Source organism: Trachemys scripta, chromosome 1, assembly GCF_013100865.1.
Source record: "Trachemys scripta elegans isolate TJP31775 chromosome 1, CAS_Tse_1.0, whole genome shotgun sequence".
NCBI classification, from domain to species: domain Eukaryota; kingdom Metazoa; phylum Chordata; order Testudines; family Emydidae; genus Trachemys; species Trachemys scripta.
Window position 1 is genome coordinate 64,492,179 of NC_048298.1, and position 21,153 is coordinate 64,513,331.

The 21,153-nt window shown below is 41.4% G+C and overlaps 1 protein-coding gene across 1 annotated transcript in view; it reads right to left on the reverse strand.

Moving 5' to 3' along the window:
- Window positions 1–21,153, reverse strand: part of PTPRR (protein tyrosine phosphatase receptor type R) — a 204,042-nt gene that overhangs the window by 74,675 nt on the left and 108,214 nt on the right. Inside the window, exons 5-6 of the mRNA XM_034771448.1 lie at window positions 18,156–18,266; window positions 9,833–10,095 (exon numbers count right to left, since the gene is read on the reverse strand). Of these exons, the coding sequence (XP_034627339.1) occupies window positions 9,833–10,095; window positions 18,156–18,266 (374 nt within the window). The remainder of the gene's footprint in view (window positions 1–9,832; window positions 10,096–18,155; window positions 18,267–21,153) is intronic.

The following is a 21,153-nucleotide window of genomic DNA, read 5'->3' on the forward strand; positions in this document are numbered from 1 at the left end:
ACTTTTAAAAGACTAGATTCACAAAATGGCCAGAGGCCACCCACCTCATAACTTTTAGCCTAATGGCCAGGACACTTAATTGGGATGGGGGACAGCCAGGTTTGACTCCGCACTTTGATGCAAGCATCTGAACCCAGGTGTCCCCCGTCCCAGGCGTTAGGCTATTCTGGAGTGGGTCTCTCTCAAGCTCTCCTGTTGAAGCTGTTCCGCTTTATATAAATAATTAAATGTTCATTGAAGCAGGGTCTTGAATTTGGGTCTCCCTCTCCCAGGTTAATGTCCTATTACCAGGCCATAGAGTCATTCTCACTCTCTCTGGCCCAATGGCTATTCAAGTATTTTATACAAAGTTGAACAGCTTCATTAGGAGAGATGGAGTGAGACCCACTCAGTATACCCTATAACACAGTGCTTGGGGAACTCACCTGGGAAGGAGGAGACTTGGGTTTAAATCCCTGCACCAGAGCAGGGATTCAAACCAGGGTCTCCCACATCCCAGGTGAGTGCCCTAACCACTGGGCTAAGAGTTACAAGTCAGAGCCTCCTCCTTATACAAAGCAACAGAGGGTCCTGTGGCACCTTTGAGACTAACAGAAGTACTGGGAGCATAAGCTTTCGTGGGTAAGAACTCACTTCTTCAGATGCAAGAAGTGCATCTGAAGAAGTGAGGTTCTTTCCCACGAAAGCTTATGCTCCCAGTACTTCTGTTAGTCTCAAAGGTACCACAGGACCCTCTGTTGCTTTTTACAGATTCAGACTAACACGGCTACCCCTCTGACTCCTTATACAAGTAACTCCTCACTTAAAGTCATCCCAGTTAACGTTGTTACATTGCTGATCAGTTAGAGAACATGCTCATTTAAAGTTGTGCAATGCTCCCTTCTAACATTGTTTGGCAGCTGCCTGCTTTGTCCACTGCTTGAAGGAAGAGCAGCCCGTTGCAGCTAGCTGGTGGGGGCTTGTAACCAGGGTGGACCGGCAGACCCCCTATCAGCTCCCCGCTCCTCTAAGTTCCCTCTGGTGCAGCCACCCAGCAGGCTATCAATTGCAGGCTATCAACTGCTGGCAGTTCAGCTGTCCCTCCCACCACTGCCATGTGCTGCTCCTGCCCTCTGCCTTGGAGCTGCTCCCAGAGACTCCTGCTTGCTGTGCAGGGGAAGGGGGGGCTGTCAGGGTGTCCCTCTCCCCCCTGCTTCTGCACCCCGCTTACCTCTTCTCCATATAGATCAGGGAGGGGAAAGGAATGGAGAGAGCTTGGGGCAGCAGCTGCTGTCTCAACTTCCTGATCCACTTAAAAAGACAATGCACTTAAGAGTGGGTCAGCTTACTTAAAGGGGCAGTGTGCATCTCTCTCTCTATCTCCCACACACAAGGTGTGTGTCTGTCTCTGTCTGCTATTCTGTCTCCCCTCCCTCATGTTCGCTCACCTTGTGTGAGAGGCTACATTAACAACAATGTGTTAACCCTTGAGGGCTCAGCCGAGTGCTAGTTCATCATTTAGCAGCAAGGCATTCCCTGGGAAATCTCTCTCCCTCTTCCACCCTCTAACTTCACCATCTCAACCAAGCTTCACAATCATCATAGCTGTGAACAGTATTACATTGTTTGTTTAAAATGTATACTGTGTGTATATCTATATAATATATAGTTTTTTGTCTGGTGAAAAAATTTTCCCTGGAACCTAACCCCCCCATTTACATTAATTCTTATGGGGAAATTGAATTCACTTAACATCGTTTTGCTTAAAGTCGCATTTTTCAGAAACATAACTACAACGTTAAGCGAGGAGTTACTGTACAGCCATTTTGTGAATCTAGCCCGAAATTTATTTTCTGGTGGAAACTATTTGAGTCGACCAAAACTGCATCTTTCAGCAAGTAAATTATTTGACCAATTCTTTTTGGCTACCTCGAGTTACAGCATGTGAAGGGACATGCCCTTACTCTGGTGCGGAGGAGACTAAGGAGCTCTTCTGGGCCTGTTCAGCACCAACGAGGCACACCTGCATGGCTTGTTTTGCCTGGAGGGGAGAGCATAAAAAGGGAAACCTGCCACAGGAAGGAGTGGTGAACAGGAACACTCAACTTCAGAGGCTGCTGACAACAGAGACAGGGCAGTCAGAAGGAGACAGTCACAGGCCACACTGCTCACAAAGCTGTGATGACTGGTAGCAAAGCAGTACGCCCCAAAAGGAGGGACAGAAGGTAGGCCTCACTAAGGGGTAATAGACTCTGATAGACCAAGCTCAATCCTGAAAGACAGGCCACCTTTGCCTTTATTTCTTTTCATCCAGAATCTCCTCTCTCATAAGGGAAAAAGAGGAGAGAGGGACTTTCTTTTGCCTGTTTGATTCAGAGAACTCCCTCATGTGTTGCGAACTAAGGGGAAAGAGAGTATAAATGATCGACAGTGAGGCCGGGGGGTTGGGGATCAAGGGAGCCCCTACCCGCCCCCTCCATCCCCCAGCAAATTCTAAATTCTCATTTTTACTCTTCATTTCACATACCTGTCGTATGTTCCCTCAATTCGCTGGGCTGTATTCTCCCTTGCACTGCATCTTGTTGTATTTATTTGCACTTGAGAAAAGTACGTGCAAAGTGGGTCTAAAATACCACCAGCTCAGAAGGATGGTGCTTTACAGCCGCTTTGCACGTGAGAAAATGCCTGCACAAACTGCAGAGCAGTGGAGGATCTAGCCTGTTTTGTTTCCAAAGCAATAATCACATTGGAGATTGCATGTGGATGTCATTGTTTAGAATGGTCACAGCATTAGTAGGTGGAAAATCTTTGTAGCTATTTTGGTGCTGGAATATAAGTGCATGAAGAGACTTTAGAAATAATAATTTGTAGATTCTACAACACTTCTTAGTTGTCAGGACCATTATTTCTATCTTTCCCAGCATTTGTGTGTGTGAAATATTTAACTGAATTTGTTTGAACAAATCCAGGTTATCCCTATAATACCCCTGTATTATTTAGCTTAGATGCCACGTTACAAAAACTTGGAATGATAATCGTAATAATAAGTGGAGTTTCCCACACCTGAGCCATTCTTTTTAAGTGAAAAATCTGAGGAACTGTCCCAGATTGAGGTGTTAATACATGAGGTTTTGGAACAAATTGATACCTTAAAAAAAAAAAAAAACAGTAATAAGTCAGTAGGACCAGATGGTATTCACCCAAGAGTTCTGAAGGAATTTTAATATGAAATTGCAGAACTACTAACTGTGGTATGTAATCTATCACTAAATCAACTTCTTTATCAGATGACTGGGGGATAGCTAATGTAATGTCAATTTTTTAAAAAAAGGGTCGAGAGGTGATCCTGGCATTTACAACTTCAGTACCGGCAACTGATTGGAACTATAGTAAAAACAGAATTATCCGACACGTAGATGAACATGATTTGTTGGGAAAGAGTCAACACAGCTTTTGTAAAGGGAAATCATGCCTCACCAATCCACTAGAATTCTTCGAGGGGGTCCACAAACTTGTGGACAAGGGTGATCTAGAGGATATAGTGTACTTGGACTTTCAGAAAGCCCTTGACAAGGTTCCTCACCAAAGGCTCTTAAGGAAAGTAATGGGATAATAGGGAAGATCCTCTCATGGATCAGTAACTGGTTAAAAGTCAGGGAAAAGAGGGTAGGAATAAATTGTCAGTTTCAACAATGGAGAGAGGTAAGTAGTGGTGTCCCCCAGGGATCTGTACTGAGACCAGTGCTGTTCAACATATTCATAAATTATCTCAAAAAAGGGGTAAACAGCGATGTGGCAAAATTTGCAGACAATACAAAATTACTCAAGATAATTAAGTCCAAAGAAGACTGTGGAGAGTTACAAAGAGATCTCACAAAACATGGGTCACTGGACCAGAAAATGGCAGATGAAATTCAATGTTGATAAATGCAAAGTAATGCACATGGGAAAACATAATCCCAACTATACATACAAAATGATGGAGTCTAAATTATCTGTTCCCACTCACAAAAGAGATCTTGGAGTCCTCGTGGATAGTTCTCTAAAAACATCTACTCAGCAGCAGTAAAGAAAGCTAAGAGAATGTTAGGAACCATTAGGGAAGGGATAGATAAAAAGACAGAAAATATCATAATGCCACTATGTGAATTCACAGTATGCCCACATCTTGAATACTGCATGCAGTGCTCTTCACCAAATCTCAAAAAAGATATTTTAGAATTGGAAAAAGTACAGAGAATGGCAACAAAAATTATTAGGGGTATGGAACAGCTTCCATATAAGGGGGGATTAGAAAGACTGGGACTGATCAGCTTGGAAAAGAAATGATGGGACGGGGAGGTGATATAATAGAGGTCTATAAAATCATAAATGGTATGGAGAAAGTGAATAAGGAACTGTTATTTACCTCTTCACATAATACATGAACTAGGGGTCACCCAATGAAATTAATAGGCAGCAGGTTTAAAACAAACAAAAGGAAGCACATCTATACACAACTCAGTCAACCTGTGAAATTCATTGCCGGGGATGTTGTGAAGGCTAAAACTAGAAATGGGTTAAAAAAAAGAATTAGATAAGTTCATGGAGGCTAGGTCCATCAATGGCTATTAGACAAGATGGTCAGGGATGCACCCCATGCTCCGGGAGTCACTAGCTGCCAGAAGCGGGGAGTGGACAACAGGGGATGCCTTGTTCTGTTCATTCCCTCTGAAGCACCTGGCATTGACCGCTGTCAGAGGATAGGATAATGGGCTAGATGGATCATTGGTCTGACCAGTATGCCTGTTCTTATATTCTAATAATAGATGGATAAAGGAGTAATTCCACAGTAAACCATATGCATGATTTGCTGGTGTGGTAACTTATCTCCTTTACTCCTTTTGTAATGGACACCCAGCACTTTTACGTTTTAACTTGTTAATAACTCTAATAGGGTTTTCAGTGCTTTACTGAATGCACAAATGCATGCGAGTGCGGTGAAGTGTACACTGTAGAGGACCTGCTTGTTTGCCAACTCCTGGGGAGATCTGAACAAAGGAGGATCTTGCTGCACCAATGGAATGAGCCATCACTTGTGCGGAGTGCTGGAAAAAACATCTAGCTTGTGACTGGGACAAGAAAAGAAGAAGTGCTTATCTAGTCAGACTACAATTTAAAATACCAAATCACTATCCATCAGATTCTGATTTTGGTTACAATGTATAAATCAGATTAACTCTGGACTAGCTGAGATCAAAATTAGGCCTGACCCTTTAGTTGGAAAAATATTGGTTTGCAGCCCAATTCATAAGAGTTTAAATAGAAAAATAAATGACCATGCAGCATGCAATATGACAGAAGAGAAAGTGTAAGCCCCAAGGAACTATTGCAGTGCCTCACAGGAGACATATATTGGAGAATATTAGTTCTCCTGCTTGTTGGGTCAGTAATGGGACCAGGCATTCTGCCAGTATAATAGGTCTTTGTCACTTAGGGAAACAAGGGAATGCCAGCAAACAGCAATTTTCAAGCATCCTCTGCTGAATAATTTAGAAGATTCTAAAAGGTCTTGAAGAAGACCCTTCACCTTTCCTAGCCAAGAATCACTAAATAACCAGAATGAAAAAAGGGATCAAGAAACATAGCTTAGACGGAGCCCGTCTATCATCTCTATGCCATTCACGTATATCTTTAACCACCATCTCTTCCATGGGGCAAACATTTACTATATGCCAAATATAGAAAGACATCTTTCTATTAATACTAGAGAAAAGAATTCACCTATTGAGTTACAGTGCCTGTTATGGTCATGATAGCCTTGCCATGCAGCCTTTCCTCAAAAGTAGAACAAACGTTGAAATGGAACACTTTAGCTAACATTCCGCTGAATGAGTATTTCAAGATCCACTTCAGTGAAATAGGGAGCTGCTCAAAGGGACACTTGAAAACCTTCAGCTAAAACTGATCCAGGACAAGAACCCAAAGCTGGGCAACTGAAAGGGCTGCAGAAAGAAACGTGCCCAATCTTTTCTTTTTCCTACTCAGGAATGAAACCCAAGATACATTGCAATCTTTTCTTCCTCCTATAGATGTCACTCTCCCATCGTCCAACAACTTGACTGCGACAAAGCCCGTAGCTCAGATATAAGTAACTCTCATATCACGCAAGTTTTGATCTTTCTTTAAAGTGAGCTCTGTTACAAAGGGTTCCTAATAAACAATGGTAGTTTCAGGATATATAGTTGGTAATGAAGGCTGAGGTTTGGTGTGATTTTGATAAATTCCGTTAGCAGGAAATAAAGCCTTATTCTCCCCCCAAAAATTAAAGTCATGCAAGTATTTCATCTCTCTTCCCTATTTTACCACTACTGCTACAGATGGACCAATAATTTGGGATCATGATGGTATCAGGAAGGCAATCAGACTTCTTCTCAACTGCCTTAATCATGGTATTACAGTCCCAGAGTATGTGTTGCATACAGGGCCGGTGCAAGGAAGTTTCGCGCCGTAGGCAAAACTTCCACCTTGCGCCCCCCCCCCCCTCCCCCCCCCCCCCCCCCCCCGGCAGCTCATCCCGCCCGGGGAGCCTCCCCCCCGTGGCAGCTAACCCCGCCTGGGGAGCCCACCCCAGCTCACCTCGGCTCCGCCTCCTCCGCTAAGCATGCCGGCACCACTCTGATTCTCCTCCCCTCGCAGGCTTGAGGCGCCGATTGGAGGAGACTTAGAGCGGGGGCTGTGTGCTCAGTGGAGGAGGCAGAGTGGAGGTGATCTGGGGCGGGGAGCGGTTCCCCTGTGCGCCCCCTCCCCCCCGTTACTGCAGGTGGCCCTCCCCATGCCTCACCTCCACTCCACCTCCTCACCTGAGCGGGCTTCTAGACGCCCCCAACCACTAGGCGCCCTAGGCGGCCGCCTAGTTTGCCTAAATGGTTGCACCGGCCCTGGTTGCATATATTTTATTAGAGACATTAAATATGTCTGATAAATGCAAATGTTAGCTGCGGAGCCTATTGGGAAAACCCTTTATTATATAAAATGGTAAGCAAGATTCTTGCTAGAGAAAGAGGCAGCAAAAGATGTGCAAAGAATCTACTGAATCATTCATAAACAAAATATATTTTAAGAAGCTGGACAAACCACAGAATTGTTTCAGTGATACATCAATAGCAGTAACTGTGAACAGTTTGCGCTTCTGTACCAAACGTCTCCATTCTTGTTAAAAAAGGAGAGAATTAAGGAGCCAAACCCTGACCTGGCACAGCTCTGCAGTCCAGCTGGGACACCCGGTCAAGGCTAGGAAGGAAAAGGTTTTCCCATCCAGTGAGAATTTTTGAGATTTCTAAAGATTTGCCTGTCCCAGATCTTGACAAAAAGTCAAAATCTTGAAAATTTTCACAAACCAAAAATCCAACCAACCAACCAAGTAAATAAATAAAAGGTTCCAATCAATGGAAACTTTTCAATTTCAAAAATGTTTCATTTGATTTCAGTGGTTTTTTTTTTTCACCTTTTCGGTCTAAATTTACTAAAAGTTTGAAACGAAAAGTCACTTTGACTCAAAAAACTGCATCTTTCTAATTTGAAAATGTCACCATGTCCCATGTTACCAATTTCAAAGCTTTTTTTACCCCCTCCCTCCTTCTGAGTTGGGAGATCTGCCAAAACCAACTCTGTTTCATAAGGTGTTTTAGTTTTGATGAATTGGCATTTTTTGGGCAAAAAACAATTTGTCGAAAAATTCCCCAGCAGCTTTACATAGAATGGTACACCTGTGTGAGTGGGGAGCCCTGCAGGCAGAAGTCATAGTGCTTCTCTGCGATTGCCCAACCTCTATTCCCTCCTCAAGAGGTGGAGTCACAGATTCCCCCCTTGCTGCCAAATATGGCAGTGGGGTCACCCATTTGATGAGTGATATCAAGGGAGAGGGCATTGTACCCCTGACATTCCTGTTATGGGGGCAGAACAAGCCTTCCTGGCTGGATGATGTTGATTAGTTATACTGCGGTCATGCCTAAGGAACCCAGACAAGGATTAGGGCCCCCTCGTACACCATGAAGACAGTCCCTACCCTAGAGAGTTCACAAACTGGGATCTGAATAATACACAGCCAGTGAATCAACAGACAAAAAAGAGGGAGAACAAGGTAATGGCAGAGAGCAGTGCAAGGTCAAACAAAAGAAAGCCAAAGCATTAGACACACCCTACATGGTGCCTCCATGTTGCAACCCCCATGCCATGGCACTGCCCCCGTGTTGTGGTCTATTTGGGGTAGAGAGGTTTCAGAGTCGATGGGGCAGTTCTCTGAGCTTTTGTTTTAGCCTGTTTGCATACCCAAAGGTATTAGTTGCCCTCAGACGCCAATGCCCACTAAGGCTTTGCGGGATGCAAATGAAAGGTTGGAATTGTGACCTTAGACTATGTCTACACTGCAATCAAACACACACAGCTGGCCTCTGTCAGCTGACTCGGGCTATGGATAGGGTTGCCAGGTGTCCAGTTTTCAACTGGAGCACCTGGTTGAAAAGGAATTCTGGTGGTTCCGGTCAGCACTGCTGGTGCTGCACCGCCAACCGACCGTTAAAAGTCCGGTTGGCGGTGCAGTGAGGCTAAAGCAGGCTCCCTGCCTGCCCTGGCTCTGTGTGGCTCCCAGAAGCAGCCGGCGTTTCCCTCTGGCTCCTAGGAGAAGCATGGCTATGGAGGCTCCATGTGCTGCCCCTGTATCGAAAGCCGACTCTGCAGCTCCCATTGGGCAGGAACTGCAGCCAATGGGAGCTGCGGGGGTGGTGCCTGCAGACGGGGGCGGTGCACAGAGCCGCCTGGCTGTACCTCTGCCTAGGAGCCGGAGGGAAATGCCAGCCGCTTCTGGGAGCCGCCTAAGGTAAGTGCTGCCTGGCGCTTGCACCCTGAAACCCCTCCCATACCCCAACCCCCTGCCCCAGCCCTGAGCCCCTTTCTGCACCCAAACTCCCTCCCAGAGCCCACATCCTCTCCTTCATTCTGAACCCCCCAGCCTGGAGTTCCCTCCTAGACCCCAAACCCCTCATTTCTGGCCCCACACTAGAGCCCGCATCCCCAGCTGGAACCCTCTCCCCCCCCCCCAATACTCCAACCTCCTGCCCCAGCCCTGAGCTCCTTCCCGCATCCAAACTCCCTCCCTGAGCCTGCATCCTCTCTTGCACTCTGAATGCCCCAGCCTGGAGCCCCCTACACCCTGAACCTCTCATTTCTGGCCTCACCCCAGAGCCTGCATCACCAGCCCAGAGCCCTCACTCCCTCCCGGACCCCAATCCCCTGCCTAGCCTGGTGAAAATGACCGAGGGAGCGAGAGTGTTTGGTTTTCTGCAATCAGAAAGTTGTCAAACCTAGCTATGAGGCTGTTTAATTGGGATGTAAATGGTTTGGGCTTGGGCTGGACTCGAGCTCTGGAACCCCGTGATGGGGGAGGGTCCTAGAGCTCAGGCTCCACCCCAATCCTGAACATCGACACCGTAATTAAACGGCCTGCTAGCCCAAGCCTGAGTCAGCTGACACAGGCCAGCTGCAGGTATTTGATTGCAGTGTAGACATATCCTGAGGCAACTGAGGGTGGGATTTCTGTCTGGTGGAAAGTATGATGGGGGAGGGATTAAACAGTTCATGTGACTGATGATCAAATGTGTGACAGGATGCGAGGGGAAAGAAGTGTTGTTGCTTTGGTCGATTATTACTTCGTATTCTCCCATGTTCCTGTGTTTTAAAATGTATGTCAAAGGCACTCAGTGTGTTTGATGGGCACCTTTTAGTGCTTCTCTGAAGGAGGAGGTGCACATCAAACTATGCTGTGAGATCTTAAAATGGGACAGTAAATATTGAGTGTGCTAGGGCATAATCCTACCTTTCTTGAAGGCCCACAGGTTTCATTTTGAAAGGCGATGGACTGGCAGAGAGTGGAGGTTTGATCTCAGGAACACATTGGCCTTGGGGGTCCACTATGACATTAACAACTTTAGGAGCCTGTTCAGGTTGGACCATTCTGTTTGCTGTCTTGTACTCAGACCGAGTTGTCTGCAGGGGAATGGGTGAAAGGTGGATCTCTTGTTTTTTCTCCTTATCTTGTCGCAGTGAGAACTGAATTTTTTCCTTTAATCTGTACAGAACCTATAGAAACAGAAAGGAAAGAGTATCACTTTTTATCCCAACTACTGTGAAAACAAAGTAAAGGAAGAATTAAAAATGCCTAGGATTGATCTATATAATATCAATGATTTCTAGAAGGATTCCACAACTCATGGGCTGAAGTATTTTCAACAAAAAGGGTAAATACTGGCACACAGGTAGTAGGAGGTTTTAGAAATTCTCATTGCTAACTAACAATTATTTTTAATACAGTTACTGCAGTTGTATTATTAAAGAGATAAATAAAACATAATGGGAGATAGTTGTCACAAAAATCATTGAATGGAAAGAAATACTGGTAAACAAAGTAATTATAGAAAAGCTTCACAAAATATTAACACCAAAAATACAACAGTACAATATATCATCTGATGCATATGAAACATCCAGACTCATCTCTCTCTAACTAATGTCCTAAATTTGTTTTAGAGTTTCAAAATACTTGTTGTTTACTCATTGCACAAAGCGCTGTACCAGAACAGAATAATTTTACAAGGTCACCTTTGCAACACTATTGTGCTATTATTTCAGCACTTCAGGTTTATAATACTTCAAAAAATCACTCCAGGATTCATTTTGACTCTAAATGTTTCAGAAATGTCACATGTTTTTGTTTGTTTCCTTGGGGAAGGTAGACAGTAGATTTCTTGTAGCTTGAGACATTTTTTAAATCTTCTCTACCAAGAAATACACAATGATCCTTAATAAAACCCAACATATGCATAATAGGTTCCGCTGATTGTGGACTGGTGCCATTTGATCATTTAAAACTTGTATTTTTTTTACAATAGCCAAAATGTTAACATCTAAAAACTCCATCTAACCTGGATTCCACTATCCACTCATTGCCCCTTGGGGATCAGCTATCTGTAGTAACTACTTTTCATAATGTCAAATTAATTCTGGATTCTGCTCTACTGATCTCAGTGGAGTTCCATGTCAAAGATACACTGGCTTGGCAGTGACTGTGAAGGTAACAAGGGCCCCATTTTTGCCATTGCAAAGGACCCCAACACTATGTCTCTTTAGCAGCTATGAAGTTACTGCTTTTGGAAGAAGAAACAAGCTCTTCTGAGCTGCGGTTGTGTCACTTTAGATGATCCCTTCTAGCGTTTAAAAAAAAAAAGAAGAAAATCTATGAAACTTACAATAAGGTAAGCACTATCATGTCCCAGTAACAACTAGGGCTGTCAAGCATTTAAAAAAAATTAATTGTGCTGTTAAATAATAATAGAATACCATTTATTTAAATATTTTTGGATTTTTCTACATTTTCAAATATATTGATTTCCATTACAACACAGAATACAAAGTATACAGTGCTCAGTTTATATTTTTGATTACAAATATTTGCATTGTAAAAAAAAAGAAATAGTATTTTTCATTTCACCTCATACAAGTACTCTAGTGCAATCTCTGTCACGAAAGTTGAACATACAGATGTAGAATTATGTACAAAAAACTGCATTTAAAAACAAAAAAATTTAAAACTTTAGAGCCTACAACTCCACTCAGTCCTATTTCTTGTTCAGCCAATCGCTCAGACAAACAAGTTTGTTAACATTTGCAGGAGATAATGCTGCCTGTTTCTTGTTTACAATGTCACCTGAAAGTGAGAACAGGCATTCACATGGCACTGTTGTAGCAGGCGTCACAAGATATTTACATGCCAGATGTACTAAAGATTCATATGTCCCTTCATGCTTCAACCACCATTCCAGAGGACGTGCATCCATGCTGATGACATGTTCTACTCGATAACAATCCAAAGCAGTGCCGACTGACACATCTTCATTTTCATCATCTGAGTCAGACGCCACCAGCAGAAGGGTGATTTTCTTTTTTGGTGGTTCGGGTTCTGTAGTTTCCGCATCGGAGTGTTGCTCTTTTCAGACTTGTGAAAGCATCCTCCACACCTTATCCCTCTCAGATTTTGGAAGGCACTTCAGATTCTTAAACTTTGGGTTGAGGTCTGTAGCCATCTTTAGAAATCTCACATTGGTACCTTTTTTGCGTTTTGTCAAATCTGCAGTGAATGTGTTCTTAAAATGAACAACATGTGCTGGAACATCATCCGAGACTACTATAACATGAAATATATGGCAGAATGCAGGTAAAACAGAGCCGGAGACATACAATTCTCCCCCAAGGAGTCACAAATTTAATTAACACGTTATTTTTTAAACGAGCATCATCAGCACGGAAGCATGTCTTCTGGAATGTTGGCCGAAGCATGAAGGGGCATTCAAATGTTTAGCATATCTGGCATGTATATACCTTGCAATGCCGGCTACAAAATTGCCATGCGAACGCCTGTTCTCACTTTCTGGTGACACTGTAAATAAGACGTGGGCAGCATTATCTCCCGTAAATGTAAACAAACTTGTTTGTCTGAGCGATTGGCTGAACAAGAAGTAGGACTGAGTGGACTTGTAGGCTGTAAAGTTTTGCATTGTTTTGTTTTTGAATGCAGTTATGTAACAAAAAAAAATCTACATTTGTAAGTTGCACTTTCATGATAAAGAAATTGCATTACAGTACTTGGATGAGATGAACTGAAAAAAACTCTCTTATTTATCATTTTTACAGTGCAAATATTTGTAATAAAAATAATATAATGTGAGCAGTGTACACTTTGTATTCTGTGTTGTAATTTAAATCAATATATTTGAAAATGTAGAAAAACATCCAAAAATATTTAATAAATTTCACTTGGTATTCTATGGTTGAACAGTGCGATGAAAACTGCAATTAGTCATGATTAATTTTTTTGAGTTAATTGCCTGAGTTAACTGCAATTAATCGACAATCCTAGTAACAACTAGACTATATTTCTTTTCTAGGTGCTATAAATAATTTAAAGCGAGTCCCAGTATGAGCAGACAAAATAAGTATATTTTTGCACTCTCCAACTCAGTGTCTTTTTCATCCTCCCAGACCTTAGGAAATCCCTCTGGCTTGCAGTGTCTACAGGGGATTCCACAAGCTTCTGAGTAATTGCGGAACATAATGTGTTGCTTCTACTTCCTTTTGCCACAAATCCAGGAACTTTTATGGTGCTTCCACTCAGTGAGGCTCCGTGAATACTCTCATTCAAGCCCCTTAGTCAGGGCCTGTCACTGCCTAGCCCTATGTGTGTGACTGGATATATCTCGTACATCCATTTTCATGGTAATATTCAAAAATTANAACTGCAATTAGTCATGATTAATTTTTTTGAGTTAATTGCCTGAGTTAACTGCAATTAATCGACAATCCTAGTAACAACTAGACTATATTTCTTTTCTAGGTGCTATAAATAATTTAAAGCGAGTCCCAGTATGAGCAGACAAAATAAGTATATTTTTGCACTCTCCAACTCAGTGTCTTTTTCATCCTCCCAGACCTTAGGAAATCCCTCTGGCTTGCAGTGTCTACAGGGGATTCCACAAGCTTCTGAGTAATTGCGGAACATAATGTGTTGCTTCTACTTCCTTTTGCCACAAATCCAGGAACTTTTATGGTGCTTCCACTCAGTGAGGCTCCGTGAATACTCTCATTCAAGCCCCTGTGTCAGGGCCTGTCACTGCCTAGCCCTATGTGTGTGACTGGATATATCTCGTACATCCATTTTCATGGTAATATTCAAAAATTAATATTTCAGTGTGAGCTTGGAATTGTCCCATTTACGAGCAATTCACCCATTAGGCAGGCCTCAGTAACATATGTAAACACTATATTCATTTAATTGAGTTAGAGACTAAATCACATCAGTAAAGTGAGCAAGATTTGGTCCTCCTCACTTTGGAGGAAAATAGCCCTAATTGTATTACAAAACCCAACAGGTATATTGGATAAATAAATACAGATGTTTGAGATATTCTAACCACTTTCCTCCTACAAATCATTTTGGGCTTCTCTGCTTTCAGATAAATCCTAGATACTTGATTATGAGACTATCACTCTGCCATTCATGGCACAACATTTTAAATCACATATTTACATTGCTTTCTTTCAATGTGATGTCTCATTTGGAGGCACAGTCAGTTAGGTCTTTGGGATCCATCTAGTCTAGCATAATTTCCTACCTCTCTCCAATACTCTGCTATTTGACAGAGAAAAAAAAAAACAGTAAATTTAGATCCCATCCATAACAGGCTATGAAATGAGTTAAGGAACCATGTTTGGTCTTCATTTAGACATGGTTTCAGCTAACACAGTTTGCCCAAACAGTGTGGATGGGGAAAAATCATATCAAAACCATGTTTAAAAAGACATTCTGGATTTTTAAAAATGGTTTTTAAAACCAGTTTGGCTCTAACAATAATAGCCAACAAAACTATGCAAATAACCAATTTAGTTACAGCCATGTTTAAAGAAAGCTTAGACTCAGTTCAAGGCTGAGCGTAGACAAGGCCTTCATGGCATAAGGTGTCTGTCCCTGTTATAGCTCACAAGAGCTAAGGAAAGGCAGTTCTCTACAGCCACCTCAGAACACTAGGATAAATGGTACACACTAACACAGAGATACAGGATGACTGAAAAATATGAAGAAAAATCCCTAATCTTTAAAGAGCTGCTTTCTAGGACACAGTGGGACATCTTTAAATTTTGCATATATGGGGGCCCTGGTGTAGACTCACAACTCAATGAGAATGCAACTCCTCTTCCTGTCGCCTCCTTGCTTGGGTCCACATGGAGTCATGAGTAGGCCTAATCTACATACAGTGAAGTTCACACCTTTTGTTTCTGCCCAGAATACCTCAAAAGAGAGCCTAACTTTCACAGGCAAATTGATTTTTAACTCATATCTTTTGTTATTTCAGTGCATGAATGTGTGTGGACACTCTTACTTCAGAATAAAAGTATATTGTTTTGATTTTGTTTAAGTCACTCAATAAAGCTTACTTAAGAAAAATTGAACGAGGCCTCCTAGAAAGAGAAACTAACCCTTGGACTTGTTAGAAATCCTTGGTTAATCTCTTACTATTCCCTCAGCAATTCTACTAAGCATTGAACATAAGATGTTACCATGATGCAGTATTTTTAAAATTAATCTCATGTTTCAAGAATAAAAAGGCCAAGTTTGGTTTTCTTTGATGTATGGGGTCATAAATTATTTGTGTATATTCCTATCATCATAGTGTTTTTGAGTATCCTGAAAATTTTGTGAAGTCTAAAAGCTGCACAAACTTTAGAACAAATGATCAGTTGTGAAAATTTTTACAGGACAAGTGAATTTCCTGTTATTCAATATTTGCCTGATTAAAGTGTTTCTAAAATTCAATCAAGTGGCAGAAAAAACCCCCACATGATTTTGGTAAGAACCATCCTGCAAAAATAATGAATGACAAATTACATTTTTATAAACAACTAGGGCCAGTCAAAAAATGTTCAATCTCACAATTTACACAAAAGAGGGTCAAAATTTTCTTGTCTTTTCTTTTGTGTGTGTGAAAAAAAGTCATTCTGTTTTCAAATTTTAGAATCTGAAAACTCTTGACAAGAAAAAGGGACACTTTTTTAAATAAAAAAATGATCCCATTTGTTCACCAGTTCTACAAGTAACCTGTAGTCTAATAATTACCTATTTATGAATAAAGAGCACATTAAGAAATCTGGATCATTTTTGAAATACTTCGAAACAAAAAAAAGCTGAATTCATAAGAAATATTCAAAATGAATAGTTCAACCTGCTCTATCAAATATAGTATTATGTATGAAAATGGTTAGTGTAATAACAAACCATTATCTATTCAAAATAAAAATCACAGAGAGACCTGTTCTCCTTAGAATAGCATTGTTAAATAGTTACACTTAATTAGTCCGTTGCTTAATAGGTTATAAATGATGTATGGAGCTCTCAGAAGAAATTAGTCCATAGTCTGGACTGCAGAAGAGCACCGCTGGTGGTGAATCCCTTCTGAGACACAAAGAGCACAGTTATTCTGGTGATGGGGGGTCACAGAATAAATGGGTGGCCTGGGAGGAACAATTTACTGGTCTGAATTTAGCTCATGTAGTACTGTATTACTGTATATAGCAATACACTGCATAATAAAATATAGGCTTGATAGTTTTCTTATTGCAGTTCATTAATAAATTCCAGAGAAATTAAAAATAAAATATGTAAAGACTTTTAATGCACAGTCTTCTGTCAGTGTAAAAACTGTGTAGTTAAATATCATGATTTGTAAAACCCGATTAAGAGAAAAAGCTGTACAGTTTTATAATTTCCATACTAATTCTATAGAACAAAGGATTAACATAGACAATTCAACTAGCTTGCACTAACCACTATTGTGCACCCATCTAATTAGTTTCCACTTCACATTTTAAGAGACACTTCCAAGTAATCTAGATCCAGATTTGGCCAACAGCACCTTTGACACTCCTAGGAATAAGCATTTAGGGATAAATATGCAGCTGCAGTATAATTCCAATATAGCCATTTTGGGTACCCCATTACAGGCCCAACATTTTGTAGCCTGCAGAATTTGTGATTTTATGTGTGTTAAATGTATGCTTATGCGCTCAGAGATTATGTAGATAAAAGGAGGAAGGCGGAATAGGTGTCCAAGGTGTTGTACTCTGCTTCCACAAAGTGAACAGCTAGGCAGCAGAGACAGAAAAAGTTATCACATCCTGTTTCCAGAGTTACATCTTTGATGATGCGATGTGTCTTATTCTCCATAAGAAATGAGGGGTGAGGAGGGGAAGAGGGAGAATTAATGTTTGTCAGGTGGGAAAAAAACAAGAACTCCATCCCCCCCAACTTCAGAGAGGCTTTACCAGCTTAAGTAAGATTCTGTCATCAAAAATCTATAATTTACAGACCGAACAACAAATCTTCATCTGAAATGTTATTTCCATCTTAACATACGGATGTAAAAACTTCAGATCCAAAGGTATATAGACAGACATCTAAATGTCCTTGAAAGCAAGTCTGTTTGAAAAGTACTAGGTATTCAATGGAATGAATAGTGCCAAGATTCATCAGAGTTCAACAATTCCTTATCTGTAAAATTATCCAGAAAAGAAGATGGAAATATTTGGGACATGTGTTAAGAATGAACACATTCTTGAGCAGCTGGAGGAACATGAAAGTGGGGCAAACCAAAAGAATCCCTCCACTGAACACTACTCAGAGGGAGAAAACTTATGGAATTTAACATCATAGAGGACATGCAAAGAGTGGCCTTGGAGACCCAGGGACGGTGGAGCCTTCCTCATGCCCTAACAGTGTGGGAATGATTCAGATTCTGAAGCTATAACTGACAGTTTCCTTTTTTTTTTTTTAAACAAAATCAAATTAAAAAAGATTTCAGAGTGTCCCTTTAATACCCCCAGTGTCAAAATGCACTCAGGGCCCTTTACATTTTTTTGCGCTTCATTCATTGGCAAGGATGTTCCCTGGACACCCAGTGGCTAGACACCTGACCACCAGACATATACTGCATCACATGTTAGACGTCATGTTAAAAGAGCAGTTAAATAACACACTTATCCCTAACTACATTTTTGAATAGTGGTAACATCCATATTTTCAATGTCAAATTCATATTTTATTGTAATTATATTGTTACACAGTGCTAATACCATATTACCATGTATAAAATGTATTATGTCAATGTTGTGTTTCTTATTACCACATAATATAAGAAATAAAATACACTAGAAATCTGTAGTGACATTGAGGGCTCCTGTGACCTCCATAAACCACTCACTTAGGCTTCACTCTCATGGATTATCATGTTACTAGAAGCCCTCAATTTAATTACTGCATGGTTATTGTGAATGGTTAAATGTCCATTATTTCTGAAGCTTACCATTAGTGATATTTTATATCAGACATAAAACATTCTAAACATAATAAGTATTTCTAGTACTCATCAGGCTTTGGCCTCCCAACACTATCAGAGTTACTCACTGCTACTTAGAGGCTGAGCTTCTGACTATTTTATGAAAACCCTCTTGAAATAAAGGAGGCAGGACTCTGTCTTTCAGGCTGATGTAAGCAATAAATAAATGAAAACAGAAAGAAGGTAAAGCAACAGACTTACCATTAAACATGTTGCAACAATGACAAAGATGCTGAGAAATATGACTACTGCATAAAATCCTTCTTTGCTCCAGATTTTGTCCGCTTCATGCTGGCCTTGCAAAACATTTTTCTTTATTACCAAAAAAAAAAAAAAAAAAGGTTGAAATTCTACAGTAGCATGTGCAGATTAAAGAGTTCTTATCAGGCACTATGCATTATTTCAGATTTGGTATAGTACACATTCAGTAGTATATGGCTCTGACCGCTGCCAGTTCCATATCTACCTAAAATAAGCAAACCGGCTGAACTTTATGTGTTTGCCAGAATAATCCTAACACACCCAAAGATGATTTAAGATCTTCTTAGTGACTATTGAAGTAAGCTTCCAACAGATGCAATGGACTGGTCTTAAGCTAAGTAAACAAGACTCATTCTTTCTTGGAAACTACCTGGCCCATCAGGTAAGAGGGTAGTACTCATATGTGTACTGAGGAAATTGCTCTTGCTGTCTCATTTTGCTGCGTCTCCTCCCACAACACCTACACACTAGCCTACGTACTATCTACACCTTACACAGAAGTGAAAACAGGTGCAAAGAAAATCTCGTGATGTATTAATAAGCTGAAAAGCCCTGACATTCTAACCTAAAGAAAAACCCAAAACAACCTCTCCCCCCATATTAAATTCTGATTGTACTTAAAGCAATCTCCTAACTTTAGGGACTCCCAATGATATTACATTTTTAAAGCAGCTCTGTACGCTGAAAAATGCAGAGCTGTTGGGGAATGTAAAATAAAAAACAATGTTTATTCTGTCTTTATTGCAGTGAGAGCCTGGTTGGAATATCAAATTATAAGATTTTAGCTACATTTTCAAATGGAAAAAAGCTTAATTGAAACTTGGTTCTAATAGAATTCTCAGTCCAACTGTAACACATTATTCAGAATATGATGTATATACTTGCAGCAAATGCAATCTTCACTTGTGTGTTTCAAAGGGAAAAAGATTACATATAAATAGACTTGAAAGAAATTAAGTTGTACATATAACTACAGAAAGTCACACTCCTAATTTCAGTCTATTTCTTTATTGTATTTCTTGAATAAAATTGTCAAGTTGAGAGAAAAGAAGGTATTTAAATCAGGTTTTCAATATGCATTTCCAAAGTCTCGATGTTCCCCTTTCATAGAAAAGCCCTGTAGGGAGCCTAATCTGTAATTTATACTAATTCATGTGAAAACTAAAAATTGCCTTGTCTTCACTATGAGTTTCCTCAATTTAATCAACTTGAGTTAAGAACAAACTTTCTTTCCTAGGCTTTGTCTACACTTGTGCACCATGTAGGATACGTGTAGCCACTCGCCTCAGTGAAGGGGAAGCTCCATCCACACTTACTGCAGCGTGTAGCTACATGTGGTTGTGAAAAGCTCCAGCAGGGGGAAGATAGCGGGGAAAGGCTCTGGCAGTGGAGAGCTTCTGGAGCATTTCCCTGCCACCTCCCTCTTGTCAGAGCCTTTCCCTGCTACTGGAGGCTTTCACTGCGGCAGGGAAAGGCATCAGCTGTGCTGGGAGGCAGGGGGATAGTACACTGCTGAAAAATAGCAGTGTAGACATGGGAAGCGCTGTGCGGCTGGCCTGCGTCAGCTGACTCAAGCTCCAGGGGCTTGGGCTAAGGGGCTGTTTAACTGCGGTGCAGATGTTTAGGGCTCTGGGATCCTGCAACCCCAGAACCCAGGCTCTAGTCCAAGCCCAAATGTCTGCACTGCAATTAAACAGCCCTTTAGCCTGAGCCCTGGGAGACTGAGTCAGCTGACATGGGCCAGCCACAGGTATTTAATTGCAGTGTAGGCATACCCACAGAGAACTGTGTAGGGTACATACCCTGGGGGTTCAGGTGTGTTTCTTCTCTTCTTGCCTAAGCAGTGCCTCTCCGTCTACACAGCTATTTATATCCATACCAGCTGGGCATGCAGTGTGTGTACTCTATACACTGCCGCAAGTATAGACATGCCCCTAATGAAGACACAGGAATCCCTAAAGCAAATATTCCATGAGGTTGACTTTATAGACTTGGAGTCACCTGATCACCACAGAGGGAGAAGTTCAGGAGTCTCATAGAGGGGGTGGGTGTGTGGTCTGCAAACTCAAGAGGGCCTTCTGCTCCGTGCTGATCCCTGGGCATGGTTTGGAGCTATGTTGTCATTGGGTATGCTAGCAGAAGCATGGGTAACTCATGCTCTGAAATCTGCCAGGTCTCCTGGGACCTTGCAATACTGAGCAATGCTACACACCTGCAAAAACCCCTTTGACCTAGAGCCCTCCCAAACAGGGAAAGCCCTACTCAGGTAGAATTCAAGCAGAGGAGTTTGTATGCACTGACAGCAACATGGACTCCGGGGATAGAGGGACACATAACTGAGAGCAGCCACTGCTGTTTTGATTCAACACAGATTTGCTTCCCTCTAGTTGTAGAGAAGGACAGAAACATTCAGTGCCTCGTCTGTGTAATTCACAGAATGTAGCTTTATAGAATACAGCACACACAGATATGTATTTGATCGGATGGTTAATTTAGGGGTGCTTATTATTTTTTTTAATTACTATGTATTGACTTATAATTAGAAAAGCTCCTTAACAAGAATATTCTTTTGTTGAGATGCGAGTCTGTCACAGCACTGGAGGCCAGATGGCAAAATGAAACTCACACAGTCCACCCACTAAAATCAATGAGAGTACTTGGGTGGGAAACTGCTCAGCAATGTGAGCACTTGGTTTCACAACTTGGCTCTAAGGGCTCTATATGTGTCCACAGGCTGAAAACAAATTCTAAATCACCTTCTTGCACTGAGCCATTCAAAAAATGTAAGCGTTTCTGGCATACTGGCCAATTATTTCTGCTGAAATTGTTCCTAACCTTATTTAAACAACAAGAAGCTCACTGCTTTCACTATTGGTTTTGTAGTGTTTCATGCAATTCAGTTACCTCAATGCAGTAAGGAGGTTATTTTATCTAATGT